At 46.1% G+C, this 27,896-nt stretch overlaps 1 protein-coding gene across 1 annotated transcript; it reads right to left on the bottom strand.

Annotated features, from left to right (window-relative positions):
* On the bottom strand, window positions 1-27,896 carry PNPLA2 (patatin like phospholipase domain containing 2). Its single transcript, XM_021402760.1, has 9 exons — window positions 27,563-27,896; window positions 12,767-12,999; window positions 12,523-12,588; window positions 9,108-9,317; window positions 8,182-8,242; window positions 7,113-7,286; window positions 6,566-6,698; window positions 5,721-5,843; window positions 1-5,011 (listed from the first exon to the last, which is right to left on the bottom strand). Exons 1-9 carry the CDS (start codon window positions 27,747-27,749, stop codon window positions 4,747-4,749), a joined length of 1,452 nt encoding a protein of 483 aa, XP_021258435.1. The 5' UTR covers window positions 27,750-27,896; the 3' UTR covers window positions 1-4,746.

Consider the following 27,896-nt stretch of genomic DNA (forward strand, 5'->3'; position numbering starts at 1 on the left):
TTGCACAACACATTCAGAAATATTTAATATACCTTTACATGGAGAAGCAAACAACCTACCCCAGCCAGGTAAGTACACTGAGAAAGTTTTTATTAGAAGATATATTTCTGCCAAAATAAATACTTCTTTTTTCTCCAGAAAACATTAGAAAAAGGAAACAGGAGGAAAAAAGCATCTGTTTAATACTGAACTTTAAAAATTACTGTGAATACTACTTAAGGACATTGCTATGTAAATAACATCACTTGCATATGCTATTGCTGGTCGAGTTGCTGCTCTGACATCAGTGATTTCCACAGGATTCCCACATGCATTGTGTGCCTCAGAGGCTTCTCAAACTCAGGGACAACAGAGTCCCAGGACACATTTAGCTCAAAAAATCTGCTTTAGATGCTGTTTTCCAGAGCAAGAGAAAACCCCGTAAGAAAAAGGTATTTATTTCGAAGTTAAATTTCTAGTCTCCCTTTGCAAGACTGCTGAGGTGCATCCACACAGCAGGATGGATGCAGTTAGAGACTGTCCTGCAGACTGGGAGCAGAGAAGTGTCCCACAGGTGGGCAAGGGGAAGGAGGAAGAAGAGAGGGAACAAGTCCCGGTGCATTAAGAAAGGCAGACACCATGGGGATGCGGGGCAGGCAGGCCAGAACCCGCTGTGAAGGCACAGGGTGAGTTTGGCACAAATTAACTGGCTGGTGTGGCAACCAGCCAAGGTGGTCCATTCTCTCATCATTTTAAGGGGAAGAGGAGCAAACAGCTTGAGAGAACTGTTGGCAAGACCCTCAAACTTTGGCAACATGCAGCGCTGCCACCCACCACATCTACCATGCACTTTGCAGAAGTGGACCCCTAAGGAAAACAGACACGCAAACACATGCAGGGAGTTTCAGGTTTTCTCCCACAACTACTTTGGCAAAAGTGAGAGCCCTTCTCTCAAAAAAAAAAGGAGTAAAAGCCTGGAAATTGGATTACCAGATTAGTTTTTAAAAATGGACAAAAACAGTGGGAAATATGTAAGAACTCGGGGGTACTCCAGTGCTGGCAGATGGCACCACCCTCTTATTCTCTAGTCCGAGTGCTGCATGTACACAGCTTCCCCCAGGAAGTCATGAGAAAGCATTTCCTAGGTCCTACTGTCAGTCTTCAGAAGCATTTCCTCCTACCCCTTGAAAAACCAGCTTGTGGAACTATTAACAGTAGGTCAGGCAGCAAACCCAATCCAACACACCACACGCTCATGGGGGCTTACAGAGCATGCCACGGATACATACTGTGTGCACAACATCAAACCACATGTTGTACAGGTTAGGGACCTGTTAGATGCACAAGAAGTTGTGTGTTAGCCTTGTTAAAAGCAGCAAGTAGTATCTGTATCATAGAAAGAAAAGAAAATGGATTCCTGAAAGCACAGACCCTTTAAGTGAAACAAACTACAAGGGCTGGAACTCTTGCAGAGTTCTAGTGAATGTTGTAAGGATTTCAGATGTGGAGCGCAAGATGAACTTTCGGTCCAGGATCTTGACTTCTCAAATACCATACACAGGAGAGCATAGGCCCTGGCCACTACCACCAGGCTTCCCAACCACACATTCTCCCCTTTTTCCTACATCAGGGAGCTAGAAAATCTTCCCTATCTGATTCATCCTTTGCGATCTGTGATGAATGATCAGCAAGAATTTCATGGCAATAATGAAACATTTCCTAAGGAAGCAGAGGGTAGTGTGTGGTATTTATTTTTGACAGATCTGCACTTTCTTTACCTGAGCTTAAATCTATAAAGCCAACAAGCTATCACACAACAGCCACTTGGGAATACAAGCAAAAAATGGGTTAAGAGAGTGGCACTTCCCCAAGTATCCTTCCACACCCTGCAAATTAGCATAGGGAAAGCAGGAGTTTCCTCTCTGAAGAGGGAGACCTTTACATTTAAAGCCAGGCTTTGATTTGTGGTTGAAGTCAGCAGTGCATAAAAGCTCCTCTTTGAGAAGTTAATATAATAAACTAACAGCAGATGAGGTGCAACAGAACGAAATTCAGGCCTTTTACCACTCACAGCAGTTACTCTGTTGAAATGTGTGGACCAGAACCAGCAAGCCTTCTGGATCAGAGCACTGGAAGACAATGGCACCAGCCCAGCTGGGTGTGATACGCAAGAGGAAAGCAGGGGCTGAGGGTGCCAAGCTGCAATTTCTTAGCATGTGCTATTGCCAAGAGAATTTGGTTCAGTTTAGTGGTTTATATAAATCATTCAGTGGTTTTACCAGTCCAGGAAAGAGGAAAAAATAAAAATAGTTGCATCATTTTCTCCACCCGTATGTTAACACAAATAAGCAGAGTTAAGAGGTCAGCAGCCTCTAAGCACAAGGTTTCCTCGTCTGGCTTTACCCTTCACAGATGCATTACTTCTGGATGCAATGCTTTAATTTCAAGCCGCTAAACAGCTATACATTCTCACCAATTGCTCTATGTACATTAGGGACAGGAGATACACATTCAGCAAACTAAGGTGGTAGCCCTGAGCAGAGGAAAACAGTAAGTACTCGTACCAAATCACAAACACGCACCTTTTCTCAAACTTATCCTGCTCCCACAAACTGACAGTAGTTGGTTGCTGGTTCACCTTCATTACATTTATGGCATCCAGCTTGTCTCACAAGCTTTAAAAAAAATCACAAGATCAACATGCTTTATAACCCTATATTCCTAATCTGGTTTTAGAAGCCTCTAAATTCTCTCTCTTCTCCCCACAGTGATTCCTCTACACTCTAGCTGCCTTAACTATGTTAAGGAGCTTAAGAATAAGTCTGACTTTAAGTGCAGGCCTGCTTCATAAACTATGCAGGCTCTTACGTCACACAGGAAAGTTATATCCAGGAAGGACAGTGGGGTGATATTCTCAGCCACAAGTTAGTATTTGTACTGGTGTCTCACAGACTGCATCGGAGTCACAGCTGCCCACTCTTGCCTCCCAGATTGCAACAGCCACTGGTGAAGGGCCCCAGTGCTCAGTCTCTGCTACCAGTACCCAAACCTGCACCCAGTGCACAGTTGTGCTGGTGGGAGACAGCATCCACCACCTCACCCACACTGCCTGTGGAGATGTCACTAAGCAGAGCCAATACCTTCTCCACATATTAGAATTTGAGGATATTTTCACTTTTTAAATCAAAGGGAGAAATCAAAGTGTTTTAAGTTACTATTCCCCATATAGGCTATATATCAGCTTCAGACACCCTGTGCCGCTCCCCAGAAAAGAGCATAAGTTTGCTTTGGCCAGTTGCATACTATTTGTGCTAGGAGAGGTAGAAGACACCTCATGCAGCAAGACATGCTGCAGAAAGAGATACCAGGAGCTGGCTTTGTGTCAGAGTGCAAAGACTTGAGTACACGCAAACCCCACAGGAAGCCACATCTCATCCTGGGAAGAGCACAGAGCTTATGTTTCTGCACAGCAAGTCACAAGTAGACTGCTACTGAGAAGGCAGAGCTCAGCCCTGCTCCAGCTTTTTAAAGGACAAGACAAGCACAGACAGTTCCAAGAAGGCTGGCACACGCACCAGCACTCCTGACTTGACTTCCACTTCTCATGCTGCATTGCCAGCTGCACAGCTGTACCAGTGAGCCACAACACAAGAGGCAAACCGTGAGGCTGATATAACTGCAAACCTGAATCTTCCTCACCCCAAATCATCAAATAAAGGAATTAAGGGATCTTCTGTCAAGCTGGGGCTTACGTGGCACCCGCTTGGAATTTCCTTCCGTTGTATGGTCCCTTAAGGAGCGAAGCCCAACCTCTGCTGTCAAATGCAGCCACTTTCCCAGAACTTGCCATGACATTCCACCAACCTCTCAAAGATAACACGACCCATACAATCTCACCTTCCTACAAGCACTTCACATCTACCCCACTGTCAACTACTGAACTGATGCTGACGTAGTTGGGCTGAGCTCTTCCAGTGTGACCCCACACTGATTCCATTCTCAATGACAAGAACTCCACAAAGTAAAAAAACAACTCAGCCTAAATTACTGCTTTAAATTAAGCTCAGTGACATTTAACATTCTAAGTTCAAGCTGCCAAAGTTCTATCAGAATGGAAATTACACAGGGAGAGTCCACAACAAAATAAACCAGGATAAATACACTACTTTTCTACATTTCTGTGGCCCCAGTGCAGTCTGCAGTAGGGCCAGCTCTGGCTTTCAGTTGGGATGCAGTTAAGGGACAAAGACAATGATCTGGCATCAATAAAGGATGAAGTCAAAAGGGGATTTGAACATTGGTTTGGCAAGAGGCTACTTATCTTTCAGTGGCACAAAGACCTAAGGGATGTCAGATGATTTGAGAAAAACAGATTAATATGCTCTAAGAGCCAAAGGAAGCTAGAAGCTATGTGAACTTGAGAGCGTCATCTACATTCTGATTATTTGGCGGTGAAAAGCCAACGGCAATTCAAAGTGCATTATTTGGGATAGCCCAGCTGGGTGAGCATCAGCACGGCTATGGGCTATGGCCAAGCCTCAACACAAGTCTAGAGCAAGGGATCAGCCTCTGTGTCTTTGAACACAGACTACTTACCCGGCCCAGTGGGCAACAAATGGCTACAGACAATTCCAGTCTCCATCCTGGGGAAACCCCTTTTGCAGCATATTCATGAGCACAGGGCAGCCTGCTGCCAAGGGATGAGACTGGTCTTACTCTGTACCTGTTCCCCTTCCCACCCATCCCCATCCCCCCAGCGCAGCAGGCTCAGAAGAGTGGCAGGCACTCTTTTGCACAGTCCAAAGGTGGAAGTTTCATCTGAAATCCTTCCCAAGGGAAGAAGGATGCCTGCATGTCCACGTTGATGCAGAGTAAGCCCATCACAAGCTGACGCTGGTACTCCTCCCACTTCAGCATGACATCAGACAGGGAACGGTTGCTTCTCATCCACATAGGCATTGCTTCACCACAAGGAGATGCTGGAGAAATTGGCAGGCTCTGGGGCCCTCCAAGCTCAAGGTGATAGTAAAGCCTGAAAGACAGACACGCAAAGAATTAGTATGTGGGACAACTTGAGCAGGTTATCAGACCAGAGCTCCAGAATCGGAGAGCTGTTTCTATTCTGCTAACTGGCTGCGTGGTCATAGTCCTCCTTCTCAGCTCTCAATTATTCAGATCATGAGCTCTTGTGGGAAGAATCACTCTCTCATGCTAGGATCTGAATCACAGCTAGGACCCTCTGCCTACTACTGTAATAGTTTCCTACTCTCATTCAAGTCTTGCCTCAGCCTTACTGCAGGGAATTCAGCTCAGAAAAGCCGGAGCCAAGGGACACGCACACAGATCCAAAGCACTATGCCACATTTGGGAAATCCTCTGATATTTCCTGGCCACTCTATTGCTTCCCCGCTCCAAACCAAGCTTAGATTCTGAGACAAGACATTTGAGCCCAAGTATCCCTTAGAAGGGATATTCTGGGGACCCTGGACTGACAAACACCACAGCTGTCTTCCACAAAGGGAAAGTAGAATAAGCTAGGATATTACAATTAGATATACATCTTCTGATCTACTGTTTTAATAACAGCTTCATTACAAGGTCTGCCCTGTAATGGGAAGAGGGAAGCGGACCGTGTTCTGAGTCTATCAAACAGTTAAGGAGTAGATTCCATAAAGTCAGAGGTAGAAAGGGAAATTGAGTGTTCTCCTACAGGACAGAGCTGTGGAGGAAGACAGCCATACCTGGCTGAAAGATGACTGCCCAGTTTCTTCTTGGCTTTCTTCACAAGATAGCTGCAGATTTCAGTTATCTGCTCCCTCATCCATCTAATATCTTCAGGGATATCTGGAAGCCATTCCAGCAACCTGGAAAGAGACAGGAGGCAAACATTAGTTGAGCTGCACAAAGGATAGGAGGAAACAGTTTCACCTCTGGTGAATGGTTACACATTGTTTTCAGTGGCAGTCACTGTAAGAGTCATTTACACTGCCATTCATAAAAGTAAGTGGGAGAAGCTGTGAAAGATGAGAACAGTGCAGGATTTATCCTTTACACTTTGCATCTGTGCCTTCTGTATTCATCTTTTTTCAGCAACAAAATATTTCCCAAATCTAAGTCTTCCTATCACAAACCACCTCCTCCCAAAAGCCTTCCATAGGGTACTTAGTACTAAGAACACATCTGACAGACCTGCCTTCCCAGCTGCCTAAGTGTAGAGTTGAAAGTGACAGGACTACTCTCCTCTCACTCCAGAGAAGTCACTTCTCATGAGATTCTCATTTTCATCTCTGCTTTCCTAGTTTAGAAGCTTTTCTCCAGACTCCAAGATTTATCGTTTTTCTAGCGCGAATTCCAGCACACAGCAGTCTTACTTCAAGCTGGAAGTACTGGCTGCAGCTATGCGACACGTGAAGGTAGGAATATTTTTGCATATGGCTGCTAAGTGGCACGAACTCCTTCCCCAGGAACTTTGGCACTACAGTATTAGAAAGGATCCTGCTTTCTCTCTAATCATGTTCCACCAGCTACATATAACATTTAGCTGCACTGGATAGAAAACCACCAGAGGAAACAGATGAAGGCACACCTGACAGTGAAGGAAACAGCAGACTCCAGAGGCAGCAGGTAGGGGACCATCATTGCAGTAGCCACACGTATAGGCAGCGTGTTGCTGATACCAGTCAAGAGACCTCTTCTTTCAGCACAAGCCTCCAGTAGAGCTGAAGACAGAAAAGAACACAGCTGAATCTCTCTCCAGTGGGACTATCCCTTTCCCTGTGGTATCTCTTAAGTTACCCAGTCTGAGTCCCCCCTCCTCACCCTCCACTTTTTAAATCAAGTCTAGCTCAGGGTAGCAATTCTGAGTACGGCTGAGGAACAACAACTTGTAGTTTTATTGAGCTCCTGAAGGTTACAGGCATCAAGATTCTATCCTTGCCTTATATTGTAGAAGTGTCAAATGAGGCACCCTCCCCCATCTCAGCCTCCATACCTTTATATCTATGCCCTTACTTTATTTAAGCACCAGCAGGTGTTCAATCCACAGGTACCAACAAGCAAGACCCACATCCCAGCAGTCCTCTGACACAGACCAGGCAGCACACAAAAAAGGGCTCGCTTCCTTTGGATCATACCTTGGTTCAGTTTGGGAGGCAAGTGTTCAAAGATGTGGTCTTCAACAACAGCAAGGGCAGTGTTGTCCTCCATCTGGTCCTCAGCTTCTTCTTCTTCCTCTTTTTTCTCTTCTGGAGGGGCTTCTATTGCAAGGAGAGGACGAGCAGGACTTGGACGATGAAGGTGAAGGAGACCTGAGAAGTGATAAAGATTATACAAGTTAGCTACTCTTTCTTGCCTGGCCTTTAAAATACTACCCTTCACTTCACCCACCTCCCAAAAAGGCAGACATAACACCCTGTCTCTAAGTTTATATTTGTTGCAATGCTTACCACACTGTGTTAGGAATCCGACTGCTTTAACATCATCATTTTTCCCCACCAGAAATTCTTGTATTTCCCCTCCACACACTGCAGAGCGCCATTTCATAGGGTTTTGTTGCTATATATTTCACCAGTGACCAATTCACATGTCCCTCCCACAGCTTAATCCACAGAGCTGCATGACTGCTCTTATCCCAGTAAGGTACACACCACAAAGCAAACAAATGTGTTTGGTCTGCTAAACTGACACTAGGTGGCATCAAACACCCTCAGCCTGCAACAGCAGTTCAGGGACGCAAGGAAGCTAAGGGCTGGAACGTCAGATTTGCAAAAGCATCAAACTGCCAGGCCCTGAGAGCTGCTGAGGGCATACTGGCACTGCACTGCTCTGCCTCCTCAGGGTTAGCCCAGCTGCATGTAGAAGGGCACTGGCTTATCAGCTGACACCCCAAACAGTACAACATCTCCACTGGCATAACACTAAGCACATGCTACATAACTTCAGCACTCAGTTGTGCCAAAGCCACTGCTCTTGCCTCAAAGTAGTGAGAGTCCTGTATTGCAATGAAAAGGTATCTACTCCATCTATGCTTCCTGAAGTGCAGAAATTAGTGGAAATTCCATATTCTGATAACTGAAGCATGCTCCTTGATCAGTTTTGTCCTTCCATCTTTTACACCCATAATTAGCTAGGCTCAGAGCCAGGTCACGAAGCCTGGCACCAAAGAGGCAATTCACCACACCCCACAAACACTCAGTGCCTTACCATTCTTCTTCAGGAAATGCAATGCATCCCGATAGCCCTGCTTGCACATATCCCGCAACACCTGTGGCAAGGGGAAGCAAAAGCAATTCATTTGGAGGCTGTTCAGCTGAGCAGAGCGAACATTCAGCTCTACACTGACTTTTAGAGAAATTGTCCTGCTTTGAACAGGAATAAGAGGTGTAACATGAAGGCTCTGGATACGGGAATCACTTCATAATTCAGGTTGGAATACTATCAAATACAAGCTTAGAGTTGCAGCCACTTCATTTCCCCATCTAGAGCTGACGGCTACTATGGGCAGCTGTCTGGAAGTCATTCTGGGCTGCTTGTCAGAGTACTTCCCTGCAGATGCCAGGAAGCACCACTGAATTCACAGATAAAGCCAGCTAAGACTAGTGAAGCAGCAGCAAAAGAAAACTTGGACAAATGATTCAGGATGTGGATGCATGCTTACTGTGCCCAAATGACAGGGCTAGTGTTGCATTTGCTCAGAAGTAGAAGCATGCAAAGCTGTTTACAGTGTCACCTGCTGTACTGACACTTTTTTAGGAGAGGTAGCCTCTGGCTTTGAGCACGCACCACTAGCACGACCTTAAGAAGAAACAAACTTATGAGCACGAGTCCTGATTGCTGATAGATCCCTGTTCAGAAGTAAGCCTGGCTTCCTGGCAAGTGCCACTTCATAGAGAGCCATGTGGGAATCTTTTTAAACACCTACTTTACAGATCTTACAGTAGCAAAATTAAAACAAGCCACTTATATGACCTTGTGCAGATAGTCAAGGCTTGCCAAGTCACTGGGTTGCTAAATGTCAAGGTGAAAAAACAGTTTTGTTGCTTTATCTAAGTGCCTACAATCTTCTGCTGAAGCACACACCATAGTGTCTAACCACTTTCCTCAAGTTTTGATCCTGCCAAGAATCTCACCTGTGGCTCTGGAGGAAACAGAGCCTTTGAGAGGCGGTAGAGGTTGCGAAGGTTGAACTGGATGCTTGTATTGGTGACTCTCAGCTCATGCATGTTTGTGGAACTGTCTCGTGGGCAGATATCACTCTCTCCTGAGAACGGAGACACCGTGATTGTGTTCTTCAGCTCATATCGTGGCAAGTTGTCAGAAATTCCTCCATCAACATATCTCTGAAATAAAGACAAATGAAGCGCTCTTTATTCTCATAACTGATGAAGCAGCTTTTCTATTCTGTGTCCCTCTTCAAATTTGTGCCAAAAACTTTGGGAAAGAACGAACAACATCCACCAGAGCTAGGAGAGCTGAAGTAGTGACAGCACACCTGTGCTGGTTATCATCTCCTTTTGCTATGCCTTTTCTCCTAGGAAAGAGTGTTTTGATCACAAGCATTCAATGAGAAAAGCATAATTCACTCGCGTGACTGCTGACTTACATCTGCCACAAGGTTTGAGTCCCGTTCAGTTCAACAGTATAACAAACCAACCACCACCGGCAGTGCAAACTGATCTAAGCTGTCACACTCTAATAGTGAGACACATTTTTACCTGTGTTCAAAACAAAGAGCTCAAACACAGGTCCCCACTGTCCCAAAGTTTGTTAACTAAGAAGGAAAGCAGTTGATCTGTTGCTAGGAGGCTAATCAAGCAGCAATTCCAACACATGGGTACACATTTATAACCTGCTAGTTTTGGTGTGATAACAGAGTACATGGGGACTTAGGTTTTGCTCCTAACAGGAGTTCTTATCAGAAAACATTCTGTACGTATGTACTATAAACAGCTGCATTCCCCTCATTAGAAGGACAATCCTAGCAGTACGTACTTCAAGTATTCTTCAATGTACCATAACTGCACAAGGCGCTGAGCAAGAGAATCCCTATCAGAGGTCTTTGGCAGAGTAAGCAACATGCAGAAGATGGAGACACTGGTCAAGTTGAAAGAGCAGCAAGCTTGAGATCCTTGCAGAGACAAAACTTGAGCTCCTGTGTACCTCTGATATAGGTGAGATGATTAGTTTTATAGAAGGGTTGGTCTAGCTGTTTGCTGCCTAAAAGCCTTCTCCTTCGAATGGGTTCAGAAATAAGTCAGTGTACACTGCTACATAGCCCCTGAAGCAGCATCTGTAACATCTTCCAGCTCTCCATTGGGTAGGCAGCTGAGCAGACAAGACAGTTTGGGAAAACCTAGGAAAACACTTTTGTCTGGAGGGTGCTTGCCACTTTCTCTGGAAGGCACACATGTTGAGACCTCTTCAAGCAAGTTCTAAGAGCCTGATGAACAGTTCGTAGGCTCTTGGACCTAAAGCATGCAAATGCAGCTGGAAGAATCCAGCTCCCATCCATGCAACAGGATCAGGGTGGACAGCATAGGGAGTTTCTTGACAGTAAACTAAACCCTGGGGCTACCTCTGCGTACAGGTTCAAGAGAGGTGGCTTGTAATTCCCACTGCAGGCTACAGACCACAGTTAACACATAGATGAAATGCTCCATGCTAAGTCGGGCCTTGTTCACCAAACATGGTATCAAAGCAGACATGGTTAGTGCCTCCTGTGTTACCTGGGTTCGGGCAGTGAAGAAGGTAGAAGGACGAGATAGATATAACTCAAAGACACACGCACCCTGTTGGAAACAGGAACATTCACTTTGCTTAAAGACAGAGATGAGGGTTTGGGCCAATTAGCTGAGACAAAGCTAGCCTGTGGTAAGGATGCAAAAACACAAGTTGCCCTGAGGGTGGCAGCAGAAGCTTACAGACGTTATTAGAAAGAAGCCTACAATAAAGATGGCAGGCAAAGCCTGCACAGAAATCAAGGAACACACATTCACACCCTGCTTTCTGGCCCACCATTCTGCAAGCAGCACCGTTTACATTTTTTACTCAAAGTCAGCCAGCACTACTTTGGATTTACCTGGACCTCCAGCCAATCCAAGGCTGACCACTATCCAATCTCCTGCAAAGCTCTAAGCAGCATCAGTGCCACAGGCTGGGGCCTCAACCCACCCGCAGGTGTAAGCAGCAGCTCTTGGGGACAGCCCACAGTCCGAGATCCCCAGCTCTACTCTCTTACTGAGTCCACCCCATCCCTGGGACCTGCACTCACAAGAGTAACAGCTAGCTCTCTTCTACTCTTTTTAAGGCTTCATCTCACCCACATGCCACAGAAAGGTCACAGCTAGAGAGCACATTTTCAGGAAGAGCCTTTATTTTCTAGGGAAGAGGTAAAAACTAATTTCCTCATCTCACCCCACACCCACGCCCACCCCCTAGCTTTCCCAATGTGGAAACCTCACATGAGAATTCACTTCTTGGTATGCCAGAGCAGCTGCTAATTTCAAAATCCCTGATGCCGTACAATGTTTTGATTTTTGCCTGAGCCAGGCTCACCTCAGTTAACACCAAAGAGGTCTTATGCAAGAGCCACTGCTGCATTCCCACCAGCTGTGGGACAAAAACCCAGACTGCAGCTGCTGAGCAAATGCCAAACCAGCATGATCCTGTCACCTCTTTGAAGGGCTAGACATCAAACATTTCTTCTAGATCATTTCCCTGCTCGACATGCTTGCACAATACAAAAACAGTCCAGTTGTATATTATGCAGGAGCAAAACTGACCTCACTCGTAGGACACTGCTAACAGATTTGATGCCCTGTCAGACTGAGGCATCTTGATCAGCTCGTCTGTGGGAAGCTAAGACACACAGACGCGAACAGCAGCTCTTCCTTTCAACTGGTTAGACTGCAAACAGGCTGCCTTTTAACGTGCATTACCTCACACAGCACAATGGGAGTCCAAGTTCAGCTGAGGTCCTTAAGCATTACTGCTATATAAAGATTCTCCAGCTCTGTGCAACTTTCAAGCTTTTTCATTTCTAACATGAACATACAAAAGGGAGAAACTCCTCTGGACACTATTGGACAGGAAATTGTAAGGACACTTGAAGACATTATTCTCAGAGGAAGGACATGAACGCCATGAAAAAGAGGCGTGGTAACAGCACTAGTTAAAACACTTCAAAGGGTGCCAGGCTTGTATGAGAGGAACAGTTTCTACCCTCACCAAGTTCTTTCCACATGCACAGAGGGTTGGAGCCTCAGTGCTGAAGAAATTTTCACCAAGGAGCTAGGGGAACTATCTGCTAAATCAACCAGCACTTAAATCAAGTAACATCAGCCAGACTTTGAGACATTTTAGCCAACTGCAGCACCTGAAAACAAGGTATATCCAGTGCTAAGGTTGTTTATTTGGGAATTTCTCATGCTTCTTCAGGATAATTGCTAACAGGTGACAGGCAATTGGATTGCCCAAATTGAGTACCAGCATTTGTTTTCTTATTCATTAGTACATGATTTATTGAAGAAATCTTTTAAGTCTTACCACTCCACGCAAGGTTGGAGGTATCAGCCCACAGTAGACAGGGATAAAGGTGCTGCAGACACAGGCCTAAGGAAGAAAGAGATCCAGCATGTAAGAATGACATCAAAGCCTACCGAGTTAGTCAGAGCACCACATGGGCACGCACAGGGAATTATACTACATTATGAAAGACATTTGAGACCAACACAAAACAAAATAGTCTGTGGTCCTTGCCCAGCCCTCTGGGATAAAAGCTTCGAGTCACCTGGATCAGTTCCTCCTTGGAATGGAAGTCTGACAGTATGACATTTTCTCCATCAGACACTCGTGTGAGGGAAATACCCAGACGTCCTGCTGCCACCTCATGCCCATTCTCTGGCACAGTCTTGGACAGGCAGAGCCGAATGATCTTCACCAAGTTGAAAGAGGGGTGAAGCGGACCCAGGAACCTCTTTCGTGCTTCTTTAGACACTCGAATAATGCTGGCACCAGCCTCACCTGTAATGAGAAAAACACACCATGAAAGGGTAGCAAGAAATCAGCCTTTTTCACAGAATAGGATATAGAAAACCTTCATTCACAGCTTTGTTAGAGGTTTCTCCTTACTTGCTGATAGAGCTCAAGGTAAGTGACTATTACAGGTACTGTTACACGATCACAGAAGCTAGCTGTGTTGGCACTCATACACCTCCACTGCAAACAGCTAACCTCATCCTACATATGTTCAATCAAGTCAAGGATCTGGATAAGGCCTCGTGCTTTTTCAGGAGGTCCTGTTTAAGTGAACAATGGAGGGCTGGTGAAAAGACAGACTAACATGGCAAACAAGGTCATTTTGGGGTTTTGTTGTTGCATTTGAGCTTATGGCTGAATCCACTCCAAAACATAATCCTTTTTCCTGTTATGAAAAACACCATCCACCTGTAAGCAAAAGTGCCAGTAAACTGAAATATCACTTCTTTCCAAGTGATCCATCATCACAGCTCTGCCAGCAGTGTCAATCATATCTCAGGTGAACAAAATGACGCTATTCTCCTCTCGGCAATTGGTGACTTAGAGACATCCAAAGTGGATTTGGTGCCCTATCTCTTCCATGTCCCACTTCACAGCACTACCAACAGGCCCTGGGGATAAGCAGGATTCACAAAGGCATGCTTGTTTTACACTTTCACTCAGTGACCCTGTTGAGTTTGGAGAAGAGAAGGCATCTGCACAAAAGCAAAGGCAGCTGCTAAACCCATTATCTCACAGTCACTGGGAGCCCAATCTGGCAAGAGTATCACAGCTCTGCAGTGGGAAAGAACAAAACAAAACCACCAACCCAAGCCAAACCCTCCACACCCAGCACACTGCCCTCTGCACACAGTCAGATGCCTCCTCATGCATCTCCTAGTCACAGTGGGATACAAGGCAGGCATTCCTCTGAGTACAAGGCAATCACTGCACTTTAAGAGATATAGTGATTATATATGTGAGAAAAGTACGAGGGGAAGAATCACAGAAACAGAGGGAAAACAGCTATGCTGACTCAAATCTTCTCCGCAATCAAACTGAAATCTGGTTAGTGGACAAAGACGAAAGCTGCTGTCAGTTCAAGCCAATTCTATTGACTTGAGACCTCTCTGTTTTGCTGTCTTCCCTCCCCAGCCCTGCGACCACAGCTAAGTTCGACCCAGGTTAATAAACAGAGATAAGGGAAACACCACCCTCAACACTATATTGACACATCCCATTCTTTTGCAATACACGTGTGCCAGCAACATGTTTTCCATTAATGCAGCCTGGGAACGTGATTTTGTGCGTAGGAAAGCCAGCAACACCAGTAGCTCAAGCAAGCTCAGAATGAGACCCTTGACCATGACCAGAAACTCTGGGGTCAGGATTTAGGTAATACAAGATAGAAACTTAACAGAAAATCCAAGTTCCCTTCTTTGAAGCAATTTTTAGCACTATAATCCCAGTCTTCTGCTCTTTCCTAAAGTAATGTTTAGCAGCCTAATTCTGATCTTACTTACTCAATTAGCAGTAAGCCACTGAGCCCAGCCTGTTCCAGATAGTAGCTGCATGGTTCAAGTCCCTTCCCAACACAAAGTAAGCCAGCCTCACAGAAATGAGTTTATGAGCACCATGACATCAGCACTCGATCCCTATGATACCTTTGCAGGTTCTTTCTTCCCCCTGTCAGATGCAACAGAGCCAGGAGAAATAAAAGAATTCCAGTCTGGCACCTCGGCCGCATGATCCTAGGAAACTCAGCTGCACTGAGAGGGTGACCCAGGAGATAGTGCTTAGGGAAACATACCTTCAAACTTGGAATCTCACCTGAAGAAAGATTTGACAGTGATACTGAAACCAACCACAATAAAATGGAGTTTATGACTAATATCTGAGTAGAAATCTGAGCTGGAAGTTGCTGAAGAAAACTGCAAAGTCCTGAATGTGCCAGGAAATGGACTGTCTCAAAATCTGAGGAAGAACTTCAAGTGCAGCTACCTGCTCACCCATCACGATACAGTCAAGTGCAGTGGAAGGGACATGGAAAAACAGGACAAAATAATAACTACTGCTAGTTAGCAATTTCATTTATTTAATACCTTGGGTATTGTTGTTTGGTTTTCTTTACGCATGCATATAAACAGATTGCAAGAAGAAACTTCTCAGGTATTTCAGCTTAAGGGCAGTTGTGATCCCACTGGACTTGCTGGCTCACTCACACCAAAACTGAATGACTGAACGCAGAATAGCTCAGAAGGCTGAGACAGGCACAGAGTGATCTGCAGCACCACCAGTTTTCCTGGAAATGAGGCCAGCTGGGGGTTCAGCCAAGGAGTCAGGTTTATATAGCTAAATCCATGACAGAGGACAAGCCCTCTTGGAACCAAGCACGGGAGGAGAAAGAAGAGGTGAGAATGTGAGCAGAATTTGAGCTGGTTTTCCTGGAAAAACATTTGCGGTAGTGATGGGATTAAAATAGCCTGCCAGAGCGAGAAGCAGTTGAATGAGAGGTAGCAGAGAGAGAAATCCTGAAGGGGTCAGCCACAAACTGCCTGCTCCTATCAGAACTAGCCCAGTGCTAATTCCAGTCCACAGAAAAGTCTTGCATGGTTTTTGATGGATCTAATGATATGATGGATACATTGGTGGGGTACATTGTAAGGAACACTGACAACCTCTAATAGTCGGTATTGATTGCCGGGAAAGCATTCTTCTCCTGTTAAACAGTTTATCCAACATTTATCCTCATACAGATTTAGTAAACCATTATTCCTCTTAAAAAACTACGAGGAATATTTCATTCTCAGTAGAAAAGACACCCCCCCCCACCACCACTCTTCCCTTCCTGCACTGCCATGCCAGCTTGCATTATTAACCACAAGCCTGACTACTGCAGGGCCATCCTCCTCAACTAAACTCCAGTTGCGACAATGCACAGGAGCATCAGACAGCTGAGTCCTGAAACACCTGCTGGGTGAGGAAGGCCAGAGCATCTGTTGGCTCAGCCTGCAATCCTCCTGCAGTAGCTAGAAAGGGCAAGTTACTGCTATCCAAGCAAAAAGACTTGTGGGCAGCTGCTAGTTCACATTTCATTTTTGAGGTATGTCAAGAGTTTCACACTAGCTTATTGACCTGGCAAGGTTAGTTCCCTTGAACTGGCTCTCGCTCCCGGACACACTCAACTCCAAAATAACCCAGGTTCAAAGCCTCCGCTGCCTTGCATTCTTCAGTATGGCTGCTCACCTTCCACCCAGAAAGATTAAATTACTCTTCTCTAACCTTAGAAGCATTCATCGGAATGTACTATTTATCTCTGTATACAAAAACCACCAGCTAAAGGAGAGTCTGCTACTCCCTCGCCCCTGGAAGGAGAGAAGACCTGAAGATCAGTCACCAAATGGACGTGATGCTGCAGGAAACGCCATTAATTGCAGCTATGAGACCTGAGGCAAAGGCTACTTCAACTGTGTGATACATGTAGATGAAGGCTATCACAAGAGTTAAACATCCTACAGCACCTCCTGTGGGATGCAGTGGGGAGTGTCAGTTGCTATGGGAGAAGGTGAGCAGGGAAGGGCATCATCTGACCTCTTCAGCAGCAGGGCTTTTGCACCAAGGGCACTGCAATGCTTGCCTGCTGACATCAGACCACACCGATATCCATTTTCCAGTCACCAAAAGGACAGATGACCCATGAAGTATTTCATGTGGAAAAAGAGCTTAAGAAAGAAACAAAAATAGGAGCAGAACAGGCTGAAGAGGCAGAGGGGCATTCTGGGCAGCTTCCAGCTGGAAGAGCTTCACATCAGTACAAAGATCACCCTCTGTGCCAGGGACATTCCTGCTCTCTGGCTAGTGCAGCGGTAAACAGGATGCAAGCTGAAAGTCTTTCAAATAGGGATGGAGAATAGAGGACAGCATGGATAGGTGTAGGGTGGATATAGGGAACGCATCCTCATCCCTGCTGCTAGATGGCACACGCAGGGAAGTTACAGCCCAGACTGCAGATGCCATACTACACCTGGACTTACAGAGCAGGCAAGGAATTGCGCAGCCCCAAAAGATTCTCGCTAAACCTGTGTTGTATCCAGCACCAACAAGAACTCAGATGCCTTCCTACACACCAGCAAGGCACCACTCCTCTCCCTTCTGTCCTATTTCCCAGCAGAGGCTCCAGACTGAACAGACACTTAAAGCTCTGAAAGGAACTAGCAGAAAGTGCAGGTGCTTTTGACATTCCTCCAGCACCTGGCAAGCCCAATGCCTTGACCAAGGCATTTTGGCCACAAGATCCCCAGGACAGGAGTAAGCTGCTTTATATCATAACAAGGGACCTCATTTTGGAGCTACTTGTAAGGTGGTGGTTGCACAGCGCCCACGTTTAGCTATCTGTTTAGAGTGAGGCTTGTGTGGTGCTTGGCCCAGATATTCCCTAGGAGAGCTCCAAGCCATCATCTTGGCACTTTGCTCTCAACTTGGGCAGCAACTAGACACAACTGGAGCTCTTGAGTTTTCCATTCATAGATCCCTGCTTGGCCCTGAATTTAGGAGTAGGAGTCAGAAGGAATTTACCACCGTTAACTCCCACAAGGCTGATTTAGTTGGATTGTATGTTCATTACTGCTACTGCAGCTGTTCCAGCAACTCATCCTTGGAAGAGCTAACAGCCAGCCTGTACTGATGAGCACAGAATTCAGGAGAACTGTCGTATGCTCATCTTGAACACAAACCCCCAAGCTGCTCCAACTCAGTTGGAATCCTGAGTGAGCAACACGTGCTTCTCCCACCCAGCCTCTCCCAGGAGATGATACAGTCCCAACTACAACACAGCCCTATCACCAGCCTAAAAACATTAAGCTTTAAGCAAGGGATGTTGAACCAGAAGCCTGCAAACTGACAACTAGGAAATAATTAACAGAGATAACTTGATCAGATATTTTCTCTGAATGCCCATTTGCTCACCAGAAGGAAGATAGCAACACAGTGGTGATCTAAGGACAACTCTAATTCCTGTGGGCAGTGACCTCAGTTTGAGGAAGATCTTCACTCCTTGGCTGAGCTTCATGCTTGCACTGAAGCAAACTGGTTTACACCCATTGCCCCTTCTTCTTCACGGCAAGAACCAGGCAGATCTTCATATGGGCTGAAAGAAGGCCAACTTGTGCTGGATGGGAACCAGACTACATATCAGCAAGGCTTGGAGGATGTCAAAAGGGGTAGGGGGAAGGAAAGGGTGGAAAAGAAATTATTGTTCTCATGTCATTTTCTGCTGGCATTAGCTTAGGATCTGCCCTTGTAAGACATTTTCAGGTGGTGTGCACCCCACAGCTGGAGACAGATCCTCGATTTCAGTGTGAAATCCTAGACAAATGCCTAAAAGCATTGGTGGTGGAGCAAACTATCCCTTACTTGCCAGAAGTTGTGTATATCCCACTAATTAACACAAAGAAAAACTGTCCTCTATTAAATGCTTGAGGCTGGGAGAAGGCAGCTAGCACTGGAACCTCTAAAGACAGCAGTTCTTGTCACATCCGTGCACATCTTCCCATAAGCAGATAACAATATTGAGAAACGTCACATACCAGAACAAGCTGTTCTTCTGGGACTTCCCTATTTTGTGTTGATCCAAGTTATATTTACATCACTCATATTTAAGGTTCTCACTCCTTCTGTTCTACTATTTTGACATCAGATAAGCAGCAGCTCTGATGAGTTAGATCCAGATAAGAGACACAAGAAGGAGATTTCTTTTTTGACAATGCAGAGGCAACAGATACAACTGTCCCCACAACACATCCTTAGTCAGTCTGAGAGCAGCCCTCTCATTCAACTAGCTGTTCCCAGTGGCAGGTACCCCTTCCCATCAGGGCATTACCTACAGAACTCAACAAGCAAATTCTTTTGAGTGAGATTCTTTAGAAAACCTGGCCATAAATAATGGTCTCTCTCCCTTTGCTCAAGAGGGAGAAGCACCAATTCATGCCATACTGGAGTAACTTGTAGGGATCTCTCTCAGACTATGGAAGGAACATTCTCACCTTACGAGTAGGGCAAGTGGAGACACAGACAGCTTTTCAAGTAGAGCCAGCTCTTGCAGCCAAAGGCAGATGCTGAAGGAAGGGCTCGTCCTACAATGCTTTCTGGCCTAGATACTCAGAGCTCAGCATTGCTAAGTCTACAAACAGCACCAAGGTGCAGCAGGAGGATTGAGCAAATCCAGGTTGACTGCAACTGCTTCAGATGCACAAGCCTCTCTTAATAAGATGTTCGTTCACTTCACATAAAACTTGGGGGAAAAAAAGCAGAGGGCTATCCTTTATTTATCAAAAGGAACACAACAGAAGGAGCCTCTCCTCCCTCTTGAGATGAGAGGAATAGTTATTTTTTGCGCGCCAGCTGATAGATAAACTGCCACGCCCCAGATATGGGGTGCAGATGACAAGAGATTTCACATGCATGTCACCCCATTTTTCTTTTTAATCTGTTGCATAGAGCAGCCCACAGCAACTGTAATCAGCTCGTCTACCCACAGCGTACTGTACTACACATACAGGCCAGGACCCTCACGCAAGCCCAAACACACATAATCCAACCCATACCTCATCTACCTTGAAGTAGGTTGCTGTGTTTAGGAAAGAAGCAAAAAGACTGCAGGAGAGCAGGCACAAGAGCAGCCAGCCTTGATTATGTTTGAGCTGAAACTCTGCACTGGCATTAATGTAATGTTGACACAGTGAAGCCTCACCAACTAGCAGACATCCTGCAAACCAAGGCCCATTTTGTTTCTGCAGACACGGGACTGGAGCATTTGCCTTGGCAATGAAAAGCAGAAAACACTGCAGCTTCTATGGGGAAACAATCAATAGGAAAGCCCAGAGGCAGCCTAGGTCAGGCAGACAGCCAGGATTATTGACTAGCACAGTCACAACAGCAATCACCACTAGCCTAATTTATTCCGCTGTAATTCTCTAATACAAGGATTAATATCACATTTCTGCTTAGTGCTTTAGAGAAAAAAATAAATAGTGTAATAGCACTCGAAAGAGAAAAGTTGCTCAGGACCATAGGCAAGCTGAACTCAAAGTCCTGTCCTTCTCCATCCATCAGTCATTGCCAGTATTTGAGTACAACTCAACCTGCATGGGGTGACAGGAGATTCCTGCTGTTTGCTATGAGCCTGAGCAATGCTGGGCTTCGGGTTACCTGCTTTAGAAAAAGTACTCAGCAAGAAAAACCCAGTGGAGGAGAGTGTGTGAAGGGAAGGGAGAAAAGATGGACCCAAACCCAGGTCATTTCACACACACACAGAGCACTTATCCTCTGCCCTGCACAGAGGCAGAAGTAGAACATCTTGCTTTATTTATCCATGTGAAAATTGCTACCACAAAGCCTCCAGTGGTTGTTATTCTGAACAGGAATTGGTGCAGAAGGAGCAAGTATCACTCACAAGCACAACATCATACACCACACTCACTTTTCAGGGTCTGTTTGCAGATTAGCAACACAGACTTCAGGATATAGTGCACTGTTTCTACTTGACAGTGGAAGTGCCTCTAGAAATAAGACGCTCTGGAAGGGAAGAGAGTAGTGCTACATGGCAGTAGAGAAATGTTTTGGCTTTTCCTGCTACCAAATGCCAGCAAGGCAAAGGCAAGCTAGCTGAACCAAATACCTGCACCACAGATCCACAAAGACAAAAAGCGGAGAGAGCAGTCTTCATCTCCAGAGCCTGAAGAAATAGCTGCCACTCCAGCTTTGCATTACTTCACCATGCACGAGCAACTACCCTCAGCTGGCTCACCAACACCAAAGCAAGTCTGACCACCTAGGCCTACATACAGCTTTTGAAGGTTTTCAGTCTGCTGAGTGCTCTCCTGTAGGCTGGCTCTGCCTCTCAGCAAAGGGCAGCCTTACTCCCTTCTCCCTGCACACTTGCATGGCTGCTAGAGCACTGCCTAGCCCTGGCACAAAATGAGAGAAATAATGGCTCTAAAGTCCACTCCTGGCTCTGAGCCCACATCGTGACCAGCTCCCACATGTTTGCACTGTTAGCCACTGTGCCCGCTTTGCCCTTCCATCTCACACAGACACGTTTGGTGTCACTTTACACCCCTGAATTTTTCCCTGTATCAACAACATGAGTGGAGCAGGTTACGAGCAAGACAGTGGGAACAAGGAACCTCGCTCCAAAGCAGTCCTCAGAAGGGATCTCGTTCTGAAGAAGGTTATTGAGGAAGCAACATCAGGCAGACCACAGGACAAGAATATCTGGGGATTGACATACCTTTCTTCCACAGACGTCAGCAGCAGTCCCCCCAGCAGCATCAAAATGACTCAGGCTTCAAAAGCAGCTATGTGAGCAGGGCAGGAATTGCTCACAGAGGGTTGCACAGACCCTCTGACAGATGGGCCCCTGGACAAACCTTCCTGCAAAGCTGAGAGTGCAGAAGCAGGGAAGGCAGCAAGACAGGTGTAGCAACATTCACCTAAAGCTCACACACACCAAACATTTCTATACGCAGAAGTACAGCTACTGGTTTAATGGCCAGCTTGTTTTCATCAAGAAGTTTTTACCAATCCCACTATATATAACTATGGGCTAGATAAAGTGATACAACTCCCCCGTGCTCTGCAACAGGGCTCTAACTTTCTCCATGCATGACATAACTCCAACAGGATGAATCCACACACACCCTGCCAAATGATACGCCGAAATAACTTTCTCACCGGGCCCAGCCTTCAATCAGCAGCATTCAAATAAGCCAGCAAGAGCAAGTCTTATAATTAACATATGCTAAGGGAGCCTTGATCCATTTAGATCAGCTGCTACCTTTATCTCAGGATTGTAAACTAGATTATCCACAGGAGTATAAGTACAGAGACATTGCCAGAGCCTCCAGTGTGAAAGTGGTACTAAATCCTTTAAATGCTAAGGCTTCCAAAACCAACACTGCAGATTCTTTGGGTAGACTTGTACCAAGAGGAAGAGGATTATTTCTTCTGAGAAGAAATTTAAGTACAGTGTAGACAAAAGACTGGAAAACAGCTCCAGAGGAAGTGGCAGACAGAAGCCACCAGCATAGGTCTGGCCCTTATTCACACCAGAAAGCATCAAGATTTCAGGCCTGGGCAAACACCAGAAGCAGCACAAAACACTAGGTTCTAGTAGAACTATCAACTTCCCCAGGCAGGGGAAGATTAGAACTGGAGGAATGAAGCAAGCACATCACTGCAGAAAAATACAAAATGTGAAGAAACAAACAAAGGCAGAGACCCCTCCTCTCAAGAGTCATCCCACACAAAAGGGGTCACCCCATGAGAAAAGGGCTGATAAAGCCTCAAAGTAGGAGTTGGATTTTGCAGCAAACTTATCTCTTCCTTCCTTAGGGAATCTTTTACATAAAGAACTCAGCAACAACCCAGCTTCTGCAGGCTGATTTGATTTTCTGGGCTTCTCTGACCTTCCACAACTGACATGTTCCAAGCACCAGGAACAAAGTGCAAGACACTCACCCTGACCAGTCACTGCTGGGAACACACGGAGTTGGGTTTGTTCTGAGCCCTTCTGCTTTGGAGAGTCCCCTTCCTCAGGAAATCACAGGCAATCCTCCTGAACATACTGTACTGCAGATCAGCACAGCCCCAGGGCCAGAAAGAGATCCGTCACAATCGCTACTGTTTGGCCAGTGCCAGATCTCTCCTCCCTCCTCCATCCTTCCCAGATACATCAGTCAGAGTTAGAACAGCCTCTAGCACCTTCAGCACCGCTCCCAGGGTCTCCAATGCCCTCCTCTCCATTATGCTCTTTGGAAGGAATTTCCTACTGCCCCAGACCCTACCACTTCCAAGACACAACTGCCTTCTTGCAAGGACACTGACTTAAGTTCCCCTCCTACACAGAGCCATTTCCTCTACTCTTCCTTTCTACCACCTCTTGCTCTCCCTACTGCCTTATGCATGATTGGCAAAAAAGGCATCACTAGGTAAATACACATACACAAGCTCACTCAACCCCCAGATTCCCAAAGACACATCTGGACTTTCACCTCAAGTTACAGGAACACAGCAGAAAGAAAGAGACAGATCATTAGAGCTGGGCAATGGAAGTATACGTAGAAGCGCAGAGGATTCACTTGGAAAGTGGTGGCCAGTTAGCAATCCAGCAAGCAGAGCTTGGCTGAAGAGCAAAGCAGACAGGAATCACTTGCTCGTACTACTCCTTGGAGTAGGAGACTGGAGTTTCTGCAAAGGATCTGAAGAGAGATTTTGTCCATTCCCAGCTCCAGAATGAAAGAATGCCAACTAAATCACCATCTCCCCAGCCCTTGCGTGGTCACTCTCAAGTACAGAACAAAGCGCAGCCAAGTTAAGAAAAAATTTATCCCCGGTCATGTTTGTGAATACTTCACCCCCACTTCATGGAGGGAACAGTGGGAATTGTGGAGAATTAGGTCTGCATCTCCGTGTATGTACCTCTTCTACAACTGACTAGACTGGGGCTGCTGAACATAACAGAACTTTCTTCCCAGCTAAGGTCTTTGCATGAGATACAGGGAGGGACTTGGGTTTTGACTCCCATGTGCTAAGGAGGTCTCCCTCACATACCTGGAAAGATCCATAGATCCCTTCCCACAGCCACACTAAGCAGCATCAAGCACACTTCCCCCAGAATAGACTTCATGATTCATGCTCTGGCCAGCATAAACTGGCATTACTCTGAGGACTCATTAGAAACTAAGCTGATTTATTTCCCTCAATCTGGGATTTGATGTTAGACTCCACACACAAAAAATAACCTCTTATCAGCCTTTAAGCCTCTGCATGCATAAAAACTAATCTCAGAAGCCCACCATGAAAGATGTTGCTACTGTTCATTGACAGCAGCATAATTCAATTTTGAAAGGTAAGAGAAAGGGTTCCCCCCCCCCCATCCTCCCTCCATTACTCAATGGAAGAAGTTCTACAGTCCAGCAGCATAGTTTCCTGGTGGTCATACGATGACAGGTGACAAGCAAGCCTGACCATCAAGTAACTGTTACTTCATCACCGGACAAGGTTGGGACAGAGTCCTAACTAAGATGCTAATAAAAAAAACCCAGGAGTTTGTAAACAGCCTAGGAAAAGCTTTTCAAGTACACCCCAAACAATGTGGCTCTGTCTAGCAGATGTACGCTCCTTTCTGCATTCCCTGTACCAGAAGCATCCCCTCAGCTCGCTTTACTATTTTTGCTGACACTGATGGCTGATTCACACTAACTCCCACAGATGGGGGTTTGACAGGCAGCTTTGCCTCTGACAGCAGAATCCACCTCTTCTCCCACAACAGAGGCACAATTCAGTTCTCCCCCCACCCTCAGAAGGGAGCAGTACAGGACAATGCTCACGTGCTGCACACAGTAGAGATGCTGTTGGTTAACTATGAGTCACGAGCATCACAAGCACAGTCCGGGGCTTAAGCATCAGCTCAAAAACAGCTTTGCAGTGACTACAGGTTCGCATCCCATAATTCATACCAGGCATCATGCCTTCAAAGCAGGCACACCAAATCCCATGCAACTCACTGAAGTGAGATGATTCCAGGCCCTTAAAAATATACCTCCCTACCCTCATACAAAAGATTTAGGAACCCAACATTAACTGTATTTTGCATGACTAGTGACTGGAAAAGGACAGTCTTGCCGCATCATGTGAGCCAGTTCTACTCATCCAGGCCCCTCGAGTTCAGGATTTAGTCATAAAGGTAAGCTACAGCCACAGAATTTGTGAAAAGCTGCAGGATATGACATACACAAGGAGAAGACCACAGAGCCAACATCAAAGGAATTCTCACTGCTTGGCACACAGAGGTGCACTTCTTAGTGTGCCAGGTTCCAGCAGCACCAGGAGAAGGTGTAGGCTTGACAGAAGCTTGTGTTCCAGAAAAATCCTCCGGGCAAGAAGTGATATGTGCTACAACACTAACATGCTTGTAAACTTGGGAGACTCTGCCCAATAAACTACGACATCCACACAGATCATTCTAGTGGGGAAAAAAACCAATGCATTTTCCTGCCAGTGAAAAGAATTATGTCAAAGCTGGAGAGAAAACTTCAAACACAGGGCAACACCACTGGCATAGCCCTGGAGAATTAATACAAGACCTCTACAACTAATAGTAAAGTGCTTAACATGAGCTAGGTGAGGTCACAGCAGACTATTAATATCTCCTCATCTCTTATTTTGAAATAAGGTCTTCTGCCTAGCTAATATTTGTGTCCAACATTCCTTTATTTGCTGTGCTCGAACATGCCTTTAAAGCCTATGCTGAGCTATCAAGGCTGCAGATGATGTAGTGAGGGCATTCACTTCAGTGTTTGCCCACAGCAGAGCCTTACTGCCACATGCAAATAATAGCAGAGTGCTCGCAGCTCAGGGAGAAGGCAGAATCAGCTCAGGGGTAAGCTGGACTGGCACAGAGATCAGAAGAGAAAAACTGGATAAGAAACAAAGTGGCATCATAGACTCTGAAGTCCAGGATCATTTCCGTTTTCTCTGGCCAGGGTCTTAAACAAGGGAAACAAAAGAAAACCCTAAAGGAAAAGGTTTATCCACTCCTCTGAAAGTATTTCTTTGCATAAAGTTCACTACAAAGTACAGATACAGGAAAGTACTAACCTTTATCTACACACAGCCAAATAAGCGAGACTTGTGCTTGCCATCCACCCAGAGATGCTATTTAGTGCTCCGATTCAATAGACAGCACATTAGGCAGCACGAGGCAGAATTTGCCATGAGCTTTGAAAAGCCCACAGGCTATTATGGTTTCTCTCTTGGAGAAACCAGCTGCACAAGCACATACTCAGGATTCCCCAGCAGCAAAAGAACTGCTCTCCCAGAACAGGCTGCAGCTTTACCTTTTCTTTTCCCACCATCCCCTTCTTCCCTATGAGCTCACTCCAACCTCTGGACCTCAACCTGCGATCTGCACTGTCAGAATGGTTTATAACAGGGACAAAGTGCAGCAACACCAGGCCTCAGTTGGGCATCCCATCATCTGCTTTTACTTTCAGAAGTCACCCGTTCCTTACCTAAGGCACATGCCAGCCACAGGCAGAGCTAAAAAAAAAAAATATTAGTAAAATGCCCAAGAGCACTAAAACTTGGAACATAATTTGAGTAGCCAAGATCCAAGTCTTTGCTGGCTTTAAACAACATTTTTGCAGTGAGGAGAGCAGTAAATATTACCTGAAGGTGGACCCTTGTTCAATCCCCTTTTTCATGTGTCCCCTTACACCCTAAGGGGAATGAGAAAAGTAATTGGGTGTTGCCCTCTGGGAGGCTGTGGATGCTCTGGATATATAAATAGCAAAAACAAGGTAGACAAGATAAGAGACTTGCTCAGCCCTGTAATGGTGTCTGAGCCAAAGGGTTCGGGCAGTGCCTTCAGCCTGTCTCATGCAGGTGCCACACCTCTGGCAGTATTACACCAGGCCCTTCCAGTTCAGGAGCTAATTGTGCAGTCACATCACCACTACAAGCAGAACTAGCAGAATAACCAAACCCCAGCAGCTATCAGCAAATGGACCCCAACAGAAGAAGGAATCAGAGGATACCTATTCCCTCATCCCTGGGGAAGCCTAACATCTAAACACAATAGCCTTACAAATCCCAGACTGATGTTTGAGGAGCTGCTAAGAGCTTCCTCCCAGTATGCTCCAGGAGCAACAGCCACACTCCATTGGTCCCTGCCGTAAACATAACACTAAGGGGGAAAAGTTCAAACCTCACCACAGAGAAACAGATAGCTTTTTGCTGCATGAAAGCAACATTTCATGACTCTACCTGTCCCCAAAGAACAGGGAGTGCCCTAGAAAGATCATAGTTAGAGGAGTTCAAGCAGTCAACAGCTCTAGTTTCACTTAACTCACATTTGTTTCAGTTGTTTCTCTATTGATAAGTTTTTAAGAGTAAACAGATGCATCTGATACTCTCACGTGACGTTTCACATTTAAGATGCTTTTCTGCATTTCCTATTCTCAAAATAAATGACAAAGCTTCAAGTGCAGCAAACTCTAGTGTGCTTTTACACCCCTTCACCCCCCCATCACACCGTAAGCCAGCTCAACTTGGCAGGCATTGGCTTTTCTAAGCTCCCAAGCAAGCAGAAAAGGCAGCCCACACCATTCTCTTCAGCTGTTCCCCTGACATGCCCTAAAGCAGGAAGAAACTACATTATGTGCCCACTTAATAATTTGTATTTTTTTAACATAAAAACACAGATAACTGAAGATCTAACTCCTTCAAAATATGAGCGAACTGCTCAGCACCTCACACCCCCAGGAACAACCCTCTTCCAAGAATAGTAATGCTAAGAATAAGAGGTTTCCTACACACGCCCTCTCCATCTCCAGCTGCTTCTCTTCCCGCCGGCAGCCACCAGAAGCCCGAACCGTGCAGCGAGAGGCTGGCTTCTCTCTTCCCCACAAGCCTCGGGAAGATTTTCATAGAACAGAATCACAACGGTTGGAAAAGACCTTTAAGATCACCGAGCGCAACCACCCACCCACCCACCAGCACGGGCGCTTACCGAGGCAGGCGCCGCTGACGAGGGCGGTGGCGGTGAGCGCGCCGGCCGAGGCCCCGTACACCTTCCGGGCGTTGGCGACGAGGAAGGGGGCATGCTCCTGGAGGCAGCTGGCCACGCCGATGTGGTAGACCCCCAGGAAGCCACAGCCAGCGAAGGAGATGTTCCAAGCGGAGTCCAAAGGGAACATGGCCTACCGAAGCGGGGGAGACCGAAGGGCCCCGCTCACATCCCCCCGCCGCTCAGCGGGAGGGCTGGAGGGCGAGAGAAGTACCGACTACCGGGGAAGGAAGGAGCTGCCGGCAGAACGACGCTTGCTACTGGGCTGCCGCACTTA

This window comes from Numida meleagris, chromosome 6 (genome assembly GCF_002078875.1).
Source record: "Numida meleagris isolate 19003 breed g44 Domestic line chromosome 6, NumMel1.0, whole genome shotgun sequence".
Taxonomy (NCBI): Eukaryota; Metazoa; Chordata; class Aves; order Galliformes; family Numididae; genus Numida; species Numida meleagris.